Source organism: Apaloderma vittatum, unplaced genomic scaffold (genome assembly GCF_000703405.1).
Source record: "Apaloderma vittatum isolate BGI_N311 unplaced genomic scaffold, ASM70340v1 scaffold19886, whole genome shotgun sequence".
Taxonomy (NCBI): Eukaryota; Metazoa; Chordata; class Aves; order Trogoniformes; family Trogonidae; genus Apaloderma; species Apaloderma vittatum.
Genome location: NW_009720280.1, coordinates 16,048 through 29,518, shown reverse-complemented (window position 1 = coordinate 29,518; position 13,471 = coordinate 16,048). Strand labels below are relative to the sequence as shown.

Genomic DNA, 13,471 nt, shown 5'->3' with positions numbered 1-13,471 from the left:
AAACTCCAGCAGCCAGAGCCCCCCAGGCCAGAGCCCTGCACATCTTGGTGCAGGGGTTTCCGCAGTGTCAGGGTGCTGGCTCCCCATTCAGCCCCTCTTCTGTTCCCACTGCTGAGTTCTCCACAAGAAAAGGAGTGGAGGCTTTTACTTTTGGAGAGAAAGGCACTCCCAGCTCAGAGCCCTCTTTCTGCTGCCTCTCCCAGCCTCAGGAACGCTTGCTGAAAATCTCCCCCTCCCCTCCATAATCTGCTCCTGGGGTGGGACTGCTACTAACCCCCGCAGCTCCTGCCCCAGAGGGGACAGTGACCTCAGCACTAGCTCTGAGCATCGGCCGCCTGTGCATGACCCGACTGCTGAGGCTTCATACCACGGGGCCCCTGAATCCCCAGTCTAACTCCTCTTCCAGGAGGTTTGCGTCCAAGCTGGAAACAGCCAGCATTCCCCAACTCCTCCCTGCACCCAGGCTTCTTTCCTTGCTCCCAAACTTGGATCCAAAAGAGATGGCCACAGTGATGCAGTGCCAGAGCAGATCACCGTGCTGCCTCCTTGCAGAATCTCCCAGCCCACCGAGCTCACAGCATCACCTCACCCCCCTTTCATGGCATGGGGATGGTACCCACCTGCAAGGGGACGACGGTGTCTCCTGGTGATGACCTCAGAGGTCTCTGTCCTGGCACTTCCCTGCTGCCCCGGTTTGGTTTTGAGCATCGGAGCTGGCCACTGCTCCTCTCTCCACCCACGAGCTGTTTGCTGAGCTGCACAGGCAGGAGTTACAAGCTCCCACTTCGATGCACAGTCTCATTTCTCTGGGACTCACCCAGTGCTGCATTGAGGGGTGATTCGCAGGAGCAGACGATGAGAAGCAATAATGGAAGGAACTGAAGAACAACCTTCCATGGCCTGAGCAGTGCCCAGGGCCTGGAGCCACCCTGTGTGCTTGGCTGGGGATCACCCCCGCGAGGCTCGCTCCTTGCCCGGGTCAGTCTGGAGCAGGTCGAATCCTCCTTCACATCTCCTGAAGTCCATGGTTTGGGTATCCTCAGGACACGAGCCATGGCCAGGCTGTGCCATGGACCATCTTCAGGTGCATCTTCTCAGCACTGAGCAATGCCTCCTGAAGCCATCAGGATTTGAGTAGCAACATGGATGTTTCCCAAGCAAAAGCCCTGTCGGGATGGGAGATTCAAACCAAAGCAGCTCATGGCACGTATTTGATGGGTCCGTAAGCACCACCAAAGCCTTGAGCACCCAGTGCTGAGCGTTTGCAGCATGTCAGCCTCGCCTGTGGGGCAGCCCCGGCTATTTGGTAAGAAGTCTGCATTCCCCGACTTTATTTACTGCTTTGTTTAAACGTGCTATTTGCGACAAATCCATGGCTGCACGTTGCCTTTTGTTGTAAGGTTTGGTTATGATGCGTCCAACAGGAGACTTGTGATGCCATTTGTCCTTGATTGACTTCGCTTTGCACCTCTGGGAAGGAGAAAGGAGGCAGAGTATTGATTATTCCTCAGTCACTTTGAAATAGAATATATGATGCTCATAAGCGAGTAGAGCCTTCAGAGAGTGTGCACAGGCTGAGGTGACACGCAACCTCTGCTGCTGTTGGCGCTGCAAATTGAATATATAATAAGACAGCACTTGCCAGGGTTGGCACGTTTCGTAAGACCGTTAATTTGCTGTGGGCACGGAGGAATTTCTGCCTCACCAGAAGCGCTGCAAAGCCCACATCCTCTCTGACCTGGCCAGACCTTGTAACTGCCGAGAGCGAAGGGCAGCGTCCTCCGCGGGACACAGGAACCCCTGGATTTCTCTCCCAATCCACTGGTTCAGCGAAGCTGCTGCTGTCACTGAGGACTGAAGTTAGTGCTGCAGGAGCAAGGACCACGGCAGCTCTCACCGAGATGTGACCACATCCACGACCAGGCAGGAGAAGGTCAGATGTGAGCGTGTCCTACCGCCGCGGTGCTCGCTGTGTGCTGGCTGCTGCCCGTCACCGTGCTTTTCCCCGCCCCTTCAGTTAGGATCAGGAGTTTGACTGCAGGCTGCAGAACCAGCTGGAGCAAACTGATGGGGATGCAGGAAGGAAACAGCAAAAAAAGTCATCCACACCTCTTCAAAACCAAAAAAAAAAACCTCACCAAAAATGCTTTAAAACTCTGGAGCTTATTTTTATCCTTGAAGAAGCAGCTTCAAAACCTCAAACTGTGTAACCGGCTCGGTGCCAGGGGAGGCATGGGCCGAGCGGACATGGGTGCCCCAAGCCCAGCATCACCCCACGCCGTGCCCCTCGCAGCGAGCTGGCTGAGCGGAGCAAGGGCAAATCCGGGGCTATTTATAGCAAGGTAGAAATGAACCCATTTTTTTCTATCATTATGTCTTTTGCAGAGATATGTTCTTACAGGGAAATATTTCAGGAATTCTGAAGGAAACGGGGAGGCAGAGGGAGCTATATTTTGGGTTTAAAGCCTGGAAAGGGGCTCTCTGGCTGTGCAGCGGCTCAGCCAGGGCAGGGAACGTGCGGGCGCTGGGCTGGGGAGCGGCCACCAGCCAGGAGCTGCCTTCCCTTGCATAATTGCTGCATTTTTTTCCCCATCAGTAATCTATTGCTCACTGCCACCCTGGGGGGAAGAGCCTGTGTGTGTATAGGAGGCAGGAGAGCAAATATGGCAAAATATTTGGGCAGCTTCCCTAGGGAAAAATCCTGAGTCATTCTTCAAAATTACACTGGGGTCTTTACTGTCCCTGGTTTGGTTCGGGTTGTGACTTGCCCGTGTGAGCCCTGGTGCACGGCAGCACGCTGGAAGGTCAAGGCACGTCTGCCAGAGCTGACAGCATCCCGGGGCCACGTCCTGGAACACAGCCTGACAGCCCAACCTGCCTGTGAGCCTCCTGCCAACCTGGGGGAGCTTCTGCCTCCTTTTGTGGATGGCCTGAGCAAAACGCTGGACAGAGAGAGAAATGCTCTGACACCTTTCTTCCTGACCATGCACACGTGGACTTTGCCCTGTAGCTGACCCAATCCAGCTGAAAGGCAAACAAATGTTGAAAGGCAACGGGCTGCTCTGACCTCCAGCTATGCCACGTCTCTCTGTTTCCTAGATTTCTCCCAAGACAGCACTGAAATGTGTCCCTCGCTGCCAGGAAGGTTCATCCCTTGCTCATGGCTAGACTGGACTGACCACACTGTTTGGCTGCTTGGATGGAGAAGGATGATGGGAAAAAACAAAACAACCCTGAAACCCAGCACTTTCCTGCTGGTTAGAAGCAAAAAAATCTCAGCAACACTCATGAGGCAGCTGCCAGCACCAACTCCTTGGCCGATAAGTGCCTTGGGGCAGGGTCAGCACCCGCTCGCTGGGTGGGGAGAAGACAAGAGTCCCTTGTGTTCTCACGTGAGGCTGCTTTCCCAGGGCTTTGCAGAGGGAAGAAGGCACAATTTGCAAGATCTTTGACGATCTCAGTCATCGCTCCCTGCCTCGGTTTCCCCTTCGGCAGCACCCAGAGTCCTTATCTACCCCCAGCGGCCCGGCTCTGCTCCCCAGCAACCCTCCCCCCTCCCTGACAGCGCCTGGGCTTGGAGCAGTAAGGGATTCCATCCCGGGGCTCATCCTCACTACCCTGTAACCGCTCTCTTCCAGGAGACACAAGCTTTACAGGGAGGAGCTCAACCTGACCTCCCCGTCAGCGCCACTGCCGCTGCGGCCAGAGGCAAGCTGGCTCCAGTTCCACCTGGGCATCAGCCGTGATGGGCTCTACCCGCGCTCCAGCCCCACCGTCAACAAGCTCCTCCAGGACATGCAGGACTTGACCATGATCAGTGCCGGTAAGCACCTTCCTGCTGCATAGATGGGGCTGTTGGGAGCTGCTCCAGCCCCCATCCCGGTCACTTTTGCCAACCAGGCAGGGGCTGTTGCTTGCCAGAGGAAACCTAGAGCCCTGTGCCAGCTTCCCGGCAGGTTTTGTGCTGTGCAGTCACCCTGCCTTTGCCATGAAATGGCAACAAAGAGCAAGCTGTGACCCTTAACGTGGTGGTTTTTGGTGCCAGCTTCCTCAGCCCCCAACTGAGGGGACTGCGCCCTTCCCTCTGGGCACGGGGGCTGCAGGGATGGGCAGGCAGCGTCCCCTTCTGCGTGCCCTGTGCTGGGAGGGGGGTCAGCAGCAAGATATTGAGCCCAGTGGGGTCTCACTGCTCCTCCTGCCCTTGCAGACTACAGCCAGGATGAGAAAGCGCTGCTGGGAGCCTGCGACTGCAGCCAGAGTGAGTGCGGCGCTTCGGGGCCCCGCTTTCCCCCCACACGCCGCCGCGTCGGCTGACCCCAGTCCCCAACTCCTCCTTCCTGACCTCAGCAAGGGGAACATAAAGCCAGGCGATGCCAGGCCCTTCTCCCACCAATTAAACCCCAGCAGAGGCTGGGATGTGGGTGCCAGGACACCAGTCTGCCACCAGTTTCTACTGGGCAGAGGAAAAAGTGCCCTAGAGGATGTAAAGGATGGCTGTCAGAAGTGCTGGAGGGAAATCTATGGACAGGGGAGAGGGAGGAAAAACAACCGCGGAAGCAGAGGGGAGAAGGAGAGGGGCTGGAAGGAGCTGTGGGATGCACTCACTGGGGTGAAAAGCCGAATCGCGATGGAGCTGGCAACCGGTGTTTCACCGTGCGCTGGGGAGGCTTCCCAAGCCGCTAACGTCCCCTTTCCTCCTTCCAAGTCGTGAAGCCCAGTGGCGTGCACCTGAAGCTGGTCCTCAGGTTCCAGGATTTTGGGAAAGCCATGTTCAAGCCCATGAGGTAAGATATACCAGCAGAGCCCCTCTCGAAGCCCCCCGCAGCGAGGGGCGCAAGCATCCTGGGCAGCCACATCGCAGCCACACCTTTCCTCATGGCACTCAGCCACCTGACGGCTGAAAAAAGTTTAATGATTATTGGCTGCTTGCACCATCCCAGAGACACGCACAGGTAAACACCAATGTTTCCACACCACTTACTGACATCGGAAATTTCCCAGTTTGCAGGCATCAGGTGGCAAAGGACTTTGGGACAATTGTTCTCCCGAGAGCTCTGCTGTTAGGGACTGCCCAATTCTTCCTCTTCGCCAGCTGGTTTTGTGTTTTACCTTGTTTCTCCTTGTATTCCCCAGAGTATTTCCAAGAAAGAGCCATCAGTCCCAGTCACCTCAAACAGCAGTTTTAAATTGCTTCTGTACTTACGTGTAGCCCCTCGGGACTCTCTGCATTTATTCCCAGTCGCTTTACTTCCCGTGCACAGGCAGGGCAGGCGGTAGCGCACACGCTGCCGTGGTTTGCTCACCCAGAAAGCAGCCAGCTCCTCTCCTGTTGGTTTCCATCCACCTCTGCCCGGTGTCTGACAGGGAAGGAAAGCATCCACGCACCCAGCTGTGCCAGAAGGGCTGTCCTGTGATGTACAGCTGCGTGGGAGGCTGGACACGCCACTTCACAAGCTGCACATATTGGGGCACTGTGTGACAGCCAGGAAATGAAATAAGCTGGTGATGCCATCGCAAGGAGATGAAAGCATCACACCTGAGCTCTTCTCTGCCTCCCACAGGGATGCGGGAAGAACGGCACGGCCTCTAGCATCCCCTCCCGATGCTGCACCCCCACCTGAAACGCAGTCCTAAGCAAGCGGGTCTAAACTCTGGCACAAGTGGCTTTAAAGCCCACAGGGAGCCCTTCTGCTTCCCTCCCAAACGCTGCTCCTTGGTAAGGGCTTGGGCTCAGCACCAGAGACTTTGGGTCCTGGCCTGGGCACCAGCTCTGCCCAGTGGCCCTGCCACCAAACAGCTGTCCCTGGGTGCACTGTCCTTGTGCCACTGCTTTGTGCCCAGGCTGCCCACCTGCACTGCTGTGCTTGATTAGGTTAACCCCTCTCTTGCTCTCTCTTCCAGGCAGAAACGGGACGAAGAGACCCCTGAGGACTTTTTCTACTTTGTTGACTTCCAGCGGCACAACGCGGAGATCGCCGCCTTCCACCTGGACAGGTAGGGACCTGCCCCGGCGCCTGCCTCCTCCCACTGCCAGCACCTCCTCTGCCCACGGAGAGCTTTGGCACGAGAAAAGCTGTGCTGAGCCCTGCAGAGACGTAGATCAGCAATTGCCTTGAAGCAGCCCTTGGGGAACCGATGCGTTATTTGGGGACAGGGTGGCTCTGGCACTTGTCTGAAGCCCAAGAGTCAGCTTTTGTCTTGGCCACTGCATGAGAAGAGCCTGGCAGATGAAGCCCAGGTCATGAGCAGGTCAGGTATTTGCTCAGCCATCACACAGCCACACACTCAAGGTCCTGACCATGCATCGAAGTGCACAGATGAGCTCTGGGCACAGCCTGGATCCCTCCTGGTGAGGGAGTCACAGACACAATCAGCAATCAAGGCGTGTGTTGCACCGAGATAAACAGCAGCAATGCACTTTCAAGCCCTCAGCTAATGAGCAATTAACGTGGCACCTCTTCCTAGACAGCTTTGTATTGAATAAAATAAAAAATACCTTTATTAGAAGAGGAGGGCGGCAGCCTTCTTCCCCTTGATGGGATGAGTATTGAACATCAGGGGAAAGTGATCCCTGATGATGATGGTGATACGCAGGACTAAATGAAGTCTTGTAGCTTCAGCTCTGAGCGAGGGAGTGAAAAGAGCTGAATTCCTTCTCCAGCTCTGCCCCTACATCACCGCAGTGACTCTACTCAACTGAGCTGCCATCAGCTTGCCTCTCTGCATCCCAGCTCCACCGCCAGAAAAACAAGGCTGGATTGCTCTTCTGAAGTGCTTTGTGGTTTTCAGCACTGAAAAGTGCTAGATGAAAGCAAATAATATTTTCTTTTTTTCTTTTCTTCTTTAAACATTGCTCAATAAGTAACAGGCTAAATCCTGTTTTGTGCCTGATTCTCAGAAGCAGAGGGCATTACCCAAGGAGCAAAGCACAGCAGGAGCTGTTTCACCCCATGTTACTGACTCAGCAATCAACAGCAGCTTTGCACTCACTGACAGGAACGCCATTCAGCCGCAAGCGCTGATTTTTTTTTAAAAAATATTTGAGATTAATCAGCTGGGCATGAGTGCCTCTGAGCGGGGTGATGCCTTCATGCCTCCCGCTGTCTCAGTCGTGTTGTACCAGGTTCCACACATCTTTACTCTGTGTCAAATCCAACAGCCCAAAGGAGTGTTCTGGCTCCCAAGGGACCCAGATTGCTTGTGAGGGGATGGGAGAAACCAGTTAGGGAAAAGACATGGATCCTGGAGAACATCCAGACTCTCAGGCTATTAAAATAGCAAAGTCTGAACTCAGGTCACGTTTTGGTCCAGAGTTTAAAATCATCCTGGCTATTTATTAGAAAGAAGCTGCAAGAATAAAAAAATCCACGTGGGTGCAGTCATCAGAAAGCCCCTGGTTTACCAACGGAAGGGACGAGGGCAGCATCTGTCATCCCACGTTGCCGTCCTGCGCAGCAACATCCCTCAGCGCTGTGGGCTCTGAGCCGCTGTCCCTTTTGTGCAGGATCCTGGATTTCCGGAGGGTGCCACCCACAGTTGGGAGGTTAATCAACGTCACCAAGGAGATCCTGGAGGTCACCAAGAACGAGATCCTGCAGAGCGTCTTCTTCATCTCACCAGGTACACGAGCACGCGGCTGCTGCGAGCGGGGATTAGACGTGTTGGTCCGTGTGGGTGGAAAAGCACAATCTGCTTGAAAAAGGGGCCGGCACGACTTGTGCGGTTGAGTGGAAATTAAATTCTTGGGTGAAACATGCACAAAGATGTGGTTACGATAGAGGTGTCCCTTAGCCCTGGCTGGAATCATCTGCCAGGCCTACTTGTCTGCCCAGTTTTCCCCAACCCAGCACAGGCAGGGCCAGGTCTGTCCGTCAACAAAAATCCAGGTGTTGTCCCCTATTTGGCAGTTTGGCACCCAGGATGTGGTGATGTATGAACAATACAAGCAGCCACTGTCACGCAGCGGGCAAGAGCTCAGTCCAGGCTACCTTGCAGCGTCCCATAGGTCGTAGCTCCTTTCCCCATACTCCTCTCTCTTCTCTCAGCCAGCAACGTTTGCTTCTTTGCCAAGTGCCCGTACATGTGCAAGACTGAGTACGCGGTGTGCGGGAACCCTCACCTCCTGGAAGGGTCCCTCTCTGCTTTCCTGCCGTCCCTCAACCTGGCACCACGGCTCTCCATCCCAAACCCATGGATCCGGTCCTACTCGTTTGATGGAAAAGAGGAGTAAGTGGGTAAATGATGCCGCTTCCCAGATCTGCATCGCAGGGAGCACGCGGGAAGGAGAATGAGCAGGGTACAGACACACGCGCAGCAACTGTATGTCCAGGCAGAGGAGGGCCAAGGTTCAGAGATGGCCCAGAATCAGTCTCATAACTTAATGCCTGTGCGTTGGCTGGACTCAATTTCCAATCTCCTGCATGCACCGGGAGGGAGACTTAAGTCCTTCTCAGCTGCCACACGGGAGACCAGCTTTGGGGCTCTGTTGGGTCACGGCAGCAGCAACCACTGAGTGTGCGTCCCCTTTCTCCTCCAACTCCTGCAGGTGGGAAGTGAATCCGCTCTACTGCGACACAGTGAGGGAGATCTACCCCTACAGCAATGGCAACCGGCTGCTTAACATCGTTGACATGGCCATATTTGACTTCCTAATAGGTAAGATGAATGTAACGTTCCTTCCTTCCACGTGGGCCTTCAGCAGCAGTCTGCCTGCCCTCCCATGCCATGGCATTTCTGAAAGCCACCCCTTCCGCTCCAGAGATGGTTTTGGGAGACTGCCCACCCTCACAACCCCTCCTGATGTGCAGGCAAGGGGATCCCCCAGGCCCACCCCAGCCCACTCCCTAGCAAGACGAAAGCAGCAGCTTTGAGCATCTTAAGACACTTCCAGCAAGACGACAAGTATTGCACGCAGATATGAAAGAAAACATAGAAAATGACTTGGTCGCACGCAAGGGAAACTCTGATCCTCTGTCTGCCTTCTACCAGGGAACATGGACCGTCACCACTACGAGATGTTCACCAAGTTTGGGGATGACGGCTTCCTCTTACACCTGGACAATGCCAGAGGGTGAGACAGCGGGAGGAAATTGTGAGGCAGTGGGAGGACATTGGAGGGGAGGGGAAGGTGGTGGGCAGGTACTCAAAGCTCTGCACTCTCTACTTTAACCCCCCAGGTTCGGGCGGCATTCCCATGACGAAACTTCCATCCTGGCCCCGCTCTCCCAGTGTTGCATGTAAGTGCCAGCTTCATCTTCCTTCCCAGACTCGTTGGTGTTCCCAGATGAGCAGCACTTGCTGCTGGAAGTCACCGGGCTCCATCCAGCAGCGCAGGGAAGAGCCCCCGCTAATCCCAGCCAAGGGGACAGGTCAGACACCAGAGCATGGGGATCACAAGTTGTTGCTGAAAGAGGGATTAAGCTCCTACATCGGTTAGAGTCTTAAGCTCTGTTGTGCTGCAGCCTGCTACGATGTCATATGACTGTCCTTTCTGGACACTTTCCATTTGGATGGTCCTTTTCTATCAGAATACCCTAAATGATAACCGTAGATGGGCTTCCCGCATCCCCACGGACCATGAGGAACAGATCAAAACTTCTATTGCAGTAACACTTCACATCACCCTGTTTCAAACCACCCTCCTCCAGCTGTGCTGTCCTCCTTGGGTGAGGGTTCTCCAAGCTCTTCCCTCCTCCCCACCACACCACCAGCTCCCAGACCAATCCCAGTTATCGCTCAGCACAAGGCTCAGCAAAGTGCAAGGATCTGCTTGAATGTCCAGTGAAGATAAAAAGCCTTGCAAATGTAAGAGCTTTCCATTGGATTAAACCCTTCCAGAAGCATCTCCTAGCATTGTCCCAGCCCATCGACATGAGGTGCTACCAGCCCCGTTTGTTTGATGAGGAGCTCAGAAATCTCTGTCCAAAAGCCTGCTAGAACTGCGACACAGCGAATCACGTTTCTTCTTCCTGTGGCATTAAGGAGAAGCTCATAAATGTCACTATTTAAATGCTATCCTCCCCCTTTATTAATTCACTTAAATCATCAGCTGAAAGTTGAACTGAAGAGACAGAAAAAGCTGCTCTTCCCCCTGTGGTTTCTCTTTGGGAGATGCCTAACCTATTTCCTCCCTGTACCTGCTCCATCTCAGCCTTGAGGTGTTAACTGCACTCTCTCCCCATATGCTTGTATTACTGGCTCTAATTTTAAGAACTCTTATTTGCACCCAGTAAGTCTTTTCATTTATAATTGCAGGCTCACAGTGAATCCTTCCCTTGAACTCCTATTCTGTGCAGTTTAAATTAACTCTGCCTCTTAATTTGACCACTATACAATAACATCCACTGGTGGGATCCTTCCTGTTCTTCCAGATCCTCCTCCCAGAAGCTCCTCTTAATTTATTCTCCTTGTAAAAGGCAGTGGTAAGAAGACCTGCAAGTCCCACCTTGTAATAAGCCAAGCAGGGCTGAGAACAGCATAAAATTAACTTGTGCTGTCCAAGGGACACCACAAAACCTCCCTTCCCACAACAGCCAATCCATTTGGAGCGGGGGAGCATCCAAAAACACTTGGAAAGGAAGTAGAAAGGTTTATGTGAGTAAGCACAGAAGCCACAGATTTCAGCCTGCCCTGACCAACATCCCACTGAGTCACCTCCTGGTTCCTGTACGAGGTCGGGCCGTGGACACCTAAGGAGGAACCAAGTCCTCCAGACAAGAAGGACCACTCAAACCACAGGGATGCTGAACAACAGGCTGCTCGCTTCCCCGTTAAACATGTTCATCTTGTTCCCAGCTGAGTTGCTGAGTTATTTGCTATGTTTGGCTTCCAGCAGATTTAAGTCTGGTATTTTTAGGTGCCTTTCACAGCTCCCACACCAGTTCCTGTCCCACACGTTGGAGTCTGCCGCTCTCCTCTCCCAGCGGTGCTCCACGCACAGTAAAGCCACGAATCCAGCCGGTGCAGGAAGAGATGGGCCTTTTCCCAAAAGGGTCAGAACACTCAACAAGGCACAGACAGGCCTGAAAACAGTCCCCATGTATCAGCTGCTGAAGTCCCTAGAAGGCTCCGGGGCAAACCTTCAACAATTCAGTGCAGCAGCAGGGTTGTATCTGCCCTGTGGGAGAGGAGCAGGGCCGGCAGCAGGATTTCCATCTCGCGCTCCTTCCCGCCTTCTGCCTGTTTCTGACAGAACTGTTCCATTCCCCGCGGGGTCAGACCATCCTGTTCTCCACCTCCAAGGCCCATGGCCGCTCGGACCAGAGCAAACACAGCTGGTGTTTACCCACAGCAGCTCCTCGGCCATCCCGTGCCTCGAAGGAGATCACTCGGGCTGCAGTTTGCATCTGCTCTGTGCAAGGCTTTCTCTGGCAGAACCTCACAGCCACGCTCCGGCAGCGATTTAAAGCCTCGTTGTCTGGCTTAGAACTTGGCCAATTTTTTTTTTAGGATTATTAATGTAAGCCTGGCAGTGGGCAGCCAGGACAACAGACACTTTTTCAATTACCTGCCCCAGTTATGGCACCTTTCTCCCTCCCTCCTGCGAGGCAAGGCCTGATCAGCTAAATAGGAGTGGCTCCACAAACATGGACTACTTTTTTTCCAAAATTTAAAGGGCCATAATTAAAAGCACTGATTAATGTAAGCATTAGATATGATTTCTTCAAAAACTTTGACTGAAGATTAAACAAATGATTTCAGAATACTTAGTTTTGTTCCCAGAAGTGTTCTAAGATTATAGCTTTTCATCCCACTTTCTGTCAAAGGGAAATAATACTTAAATCTCAGTCTCTCTTAAAGTGAAAAGTCACAGTTAAATCAGTTCTAGGAAATATTCCCTTTTTTTAGTCAGAGTTTGGACAAAAGATTTTTTTTCTCTAATTCATGCCTCTTCTTTCTGTCTCCCTTTCTGCCCCCACCCCATAAATGTCATCCTTGGGAACATGCCACCACCCTGCAGTAATCTGGGGAACTGGGTCATCTCTGACTCAGAGGAAAAACACTTATTACTGAGAATTTCTATCATGTTTTTCTCTCTGACAACAGAAATCTGCAGCACAAACACTCTTCAGTCTGGAAAAACAAAGGAAGAAGCAGAGGTTTCTGAAAAAAAAAAAAAAAAATAAATTCACTTCTTCCAGAAAGGGAAAGCTTTTTTCCCAAAGCTCTTTGTCAAGTACCTTCACCCATCTCTGCCCTCCCTCCTTGCCTACTGCCAAGTGATTCAGACAGCTGGTTCTTGCTAGGATGCCACAAGAAGTCTCCATTAAGGTGTCCAATTCTGTTTTTTTGCAGAATAAAGAGGACAACATTATTACGACTCCAGCTCCTGGCCGAGCCCGAGTACCGGCTCAGCGACGTGATGAGGGAATCCCTCCTGCAGGACCGCCTGGCACCGGTCCTCACCGAACCCCATCTCTTGGCTTTGGACAGACGGTTGCAGCTTATCCTGAAAGCTGTGGGGAAATGCATAGACACGTATGGAGAAGCCAAGGTGGTGGCCAACGATACCGCGCAGCCTGAGGCTCCTGCGTCTGACAGAGCGAAGCTGACGACTTAAACAGTCCTTAACTCGTGCTCAGAGGTAGGGAAAAGCCCTGCAAGGCAAGCAGCAAGTTTTAATCGCTGGTGGTTTCCATCTACAAACACTTGCGGAGACTCAAGGGGGAAACTCTTTAGAAGATCTTCAAGAATCACACTGGGCTTCATCGCTGGGTGCTCAAGCAACGTTTCAGCACTTGAACCGTGTGTTGGTAAGTTGGGGTGTGCTTGCAGCAGATCCTGACACTCTTGAACAGCAGCTCTCTGGGGGACAAGCGGTGATCTCCTGCTCTGTGCTTGCTTGGTCATGCCCTTGGGAGGGTGAGGGAACCCATGGCCACGGGATCCTGCCCAGGATCTCAGTCTGGCTAGTGAAGGACACAAACTAGACCCAAGGATGAGGCTTGAATAAAGTGATGCCAAGAGCATTTTCCTCATTAGTCTTCCCTCTTATTAACAACTCAAGTCTGTTCTGTAATCAAGACAACGAACTTGTGATCTAAGATTGCTCTTTTCTCAAGGGCAGTGCCTGCCACTGAGACAAGGTAACAGGTTGATTCAGCACAGTCAGGCTGAAGAGCACCTGCACAGCCGTCAGGCCTGTCCCTTTCCTCCTGTCTCTTCAGCAGTGCTCAACTCACACCACTTGGACCTGTGCGTATCGCTCAAAAGCTTCACGGGGCAGTAAAACCAGTTCTACTTTTACCTGCCTCACAGGTGGAAGAGCCAGTCTGGGTTACAGGAGAAAGGCATGTTGCCTTTGACCCCATGGAAAAGAAAAAAACAACAACAAAAAAAACACAACCAAAAAGAAAAAAAACAACCCCAAACCACTCAGAAGCATACAACAGTATTTACAATTCAACAAGCCACCCACTTCTGGTGAAAACATTTTGCCAGAGCAGGGGGGGAATCTATCTCTGGGCATCTT

The 13,471-nt window shown here is 52.8% G+C and overlaps 1 protein-coding gene across 1 annotated transcript; it reads left to right on the top strand.

Moving 5' to 3' along the window:
- Positions 1 to 2,646: 2,646 nt before the first annotated feature.
- Positions 2,647 to 12,559, top strand: FAM20A (family with sequence similarity 20, member A; the record flags this gene model as incomplete). Its single annotated transcript, XM_009870968.1, has 11 exons — positions 2,647 to 2,664; positions 3,633 to 3,823; positions 4,208 to 4,258; positions 4,706 to 4,784; positions 5,902 to 5,994; positions 7,505 to 7,620; positions 8,046 to 8,226; positions 8,546 to 8,655; positions 8,989 to 9,070; positions 9,177 to 9,236; positions 12,295 to 12,559. Coding segments are annotated over 11 exons (1,246 nt in total), but the record flags the coding sequence as incomplete, so codon positions are not given.
- Positions 12,560 to 13,471: the final 912 nt, after the last annotated feature.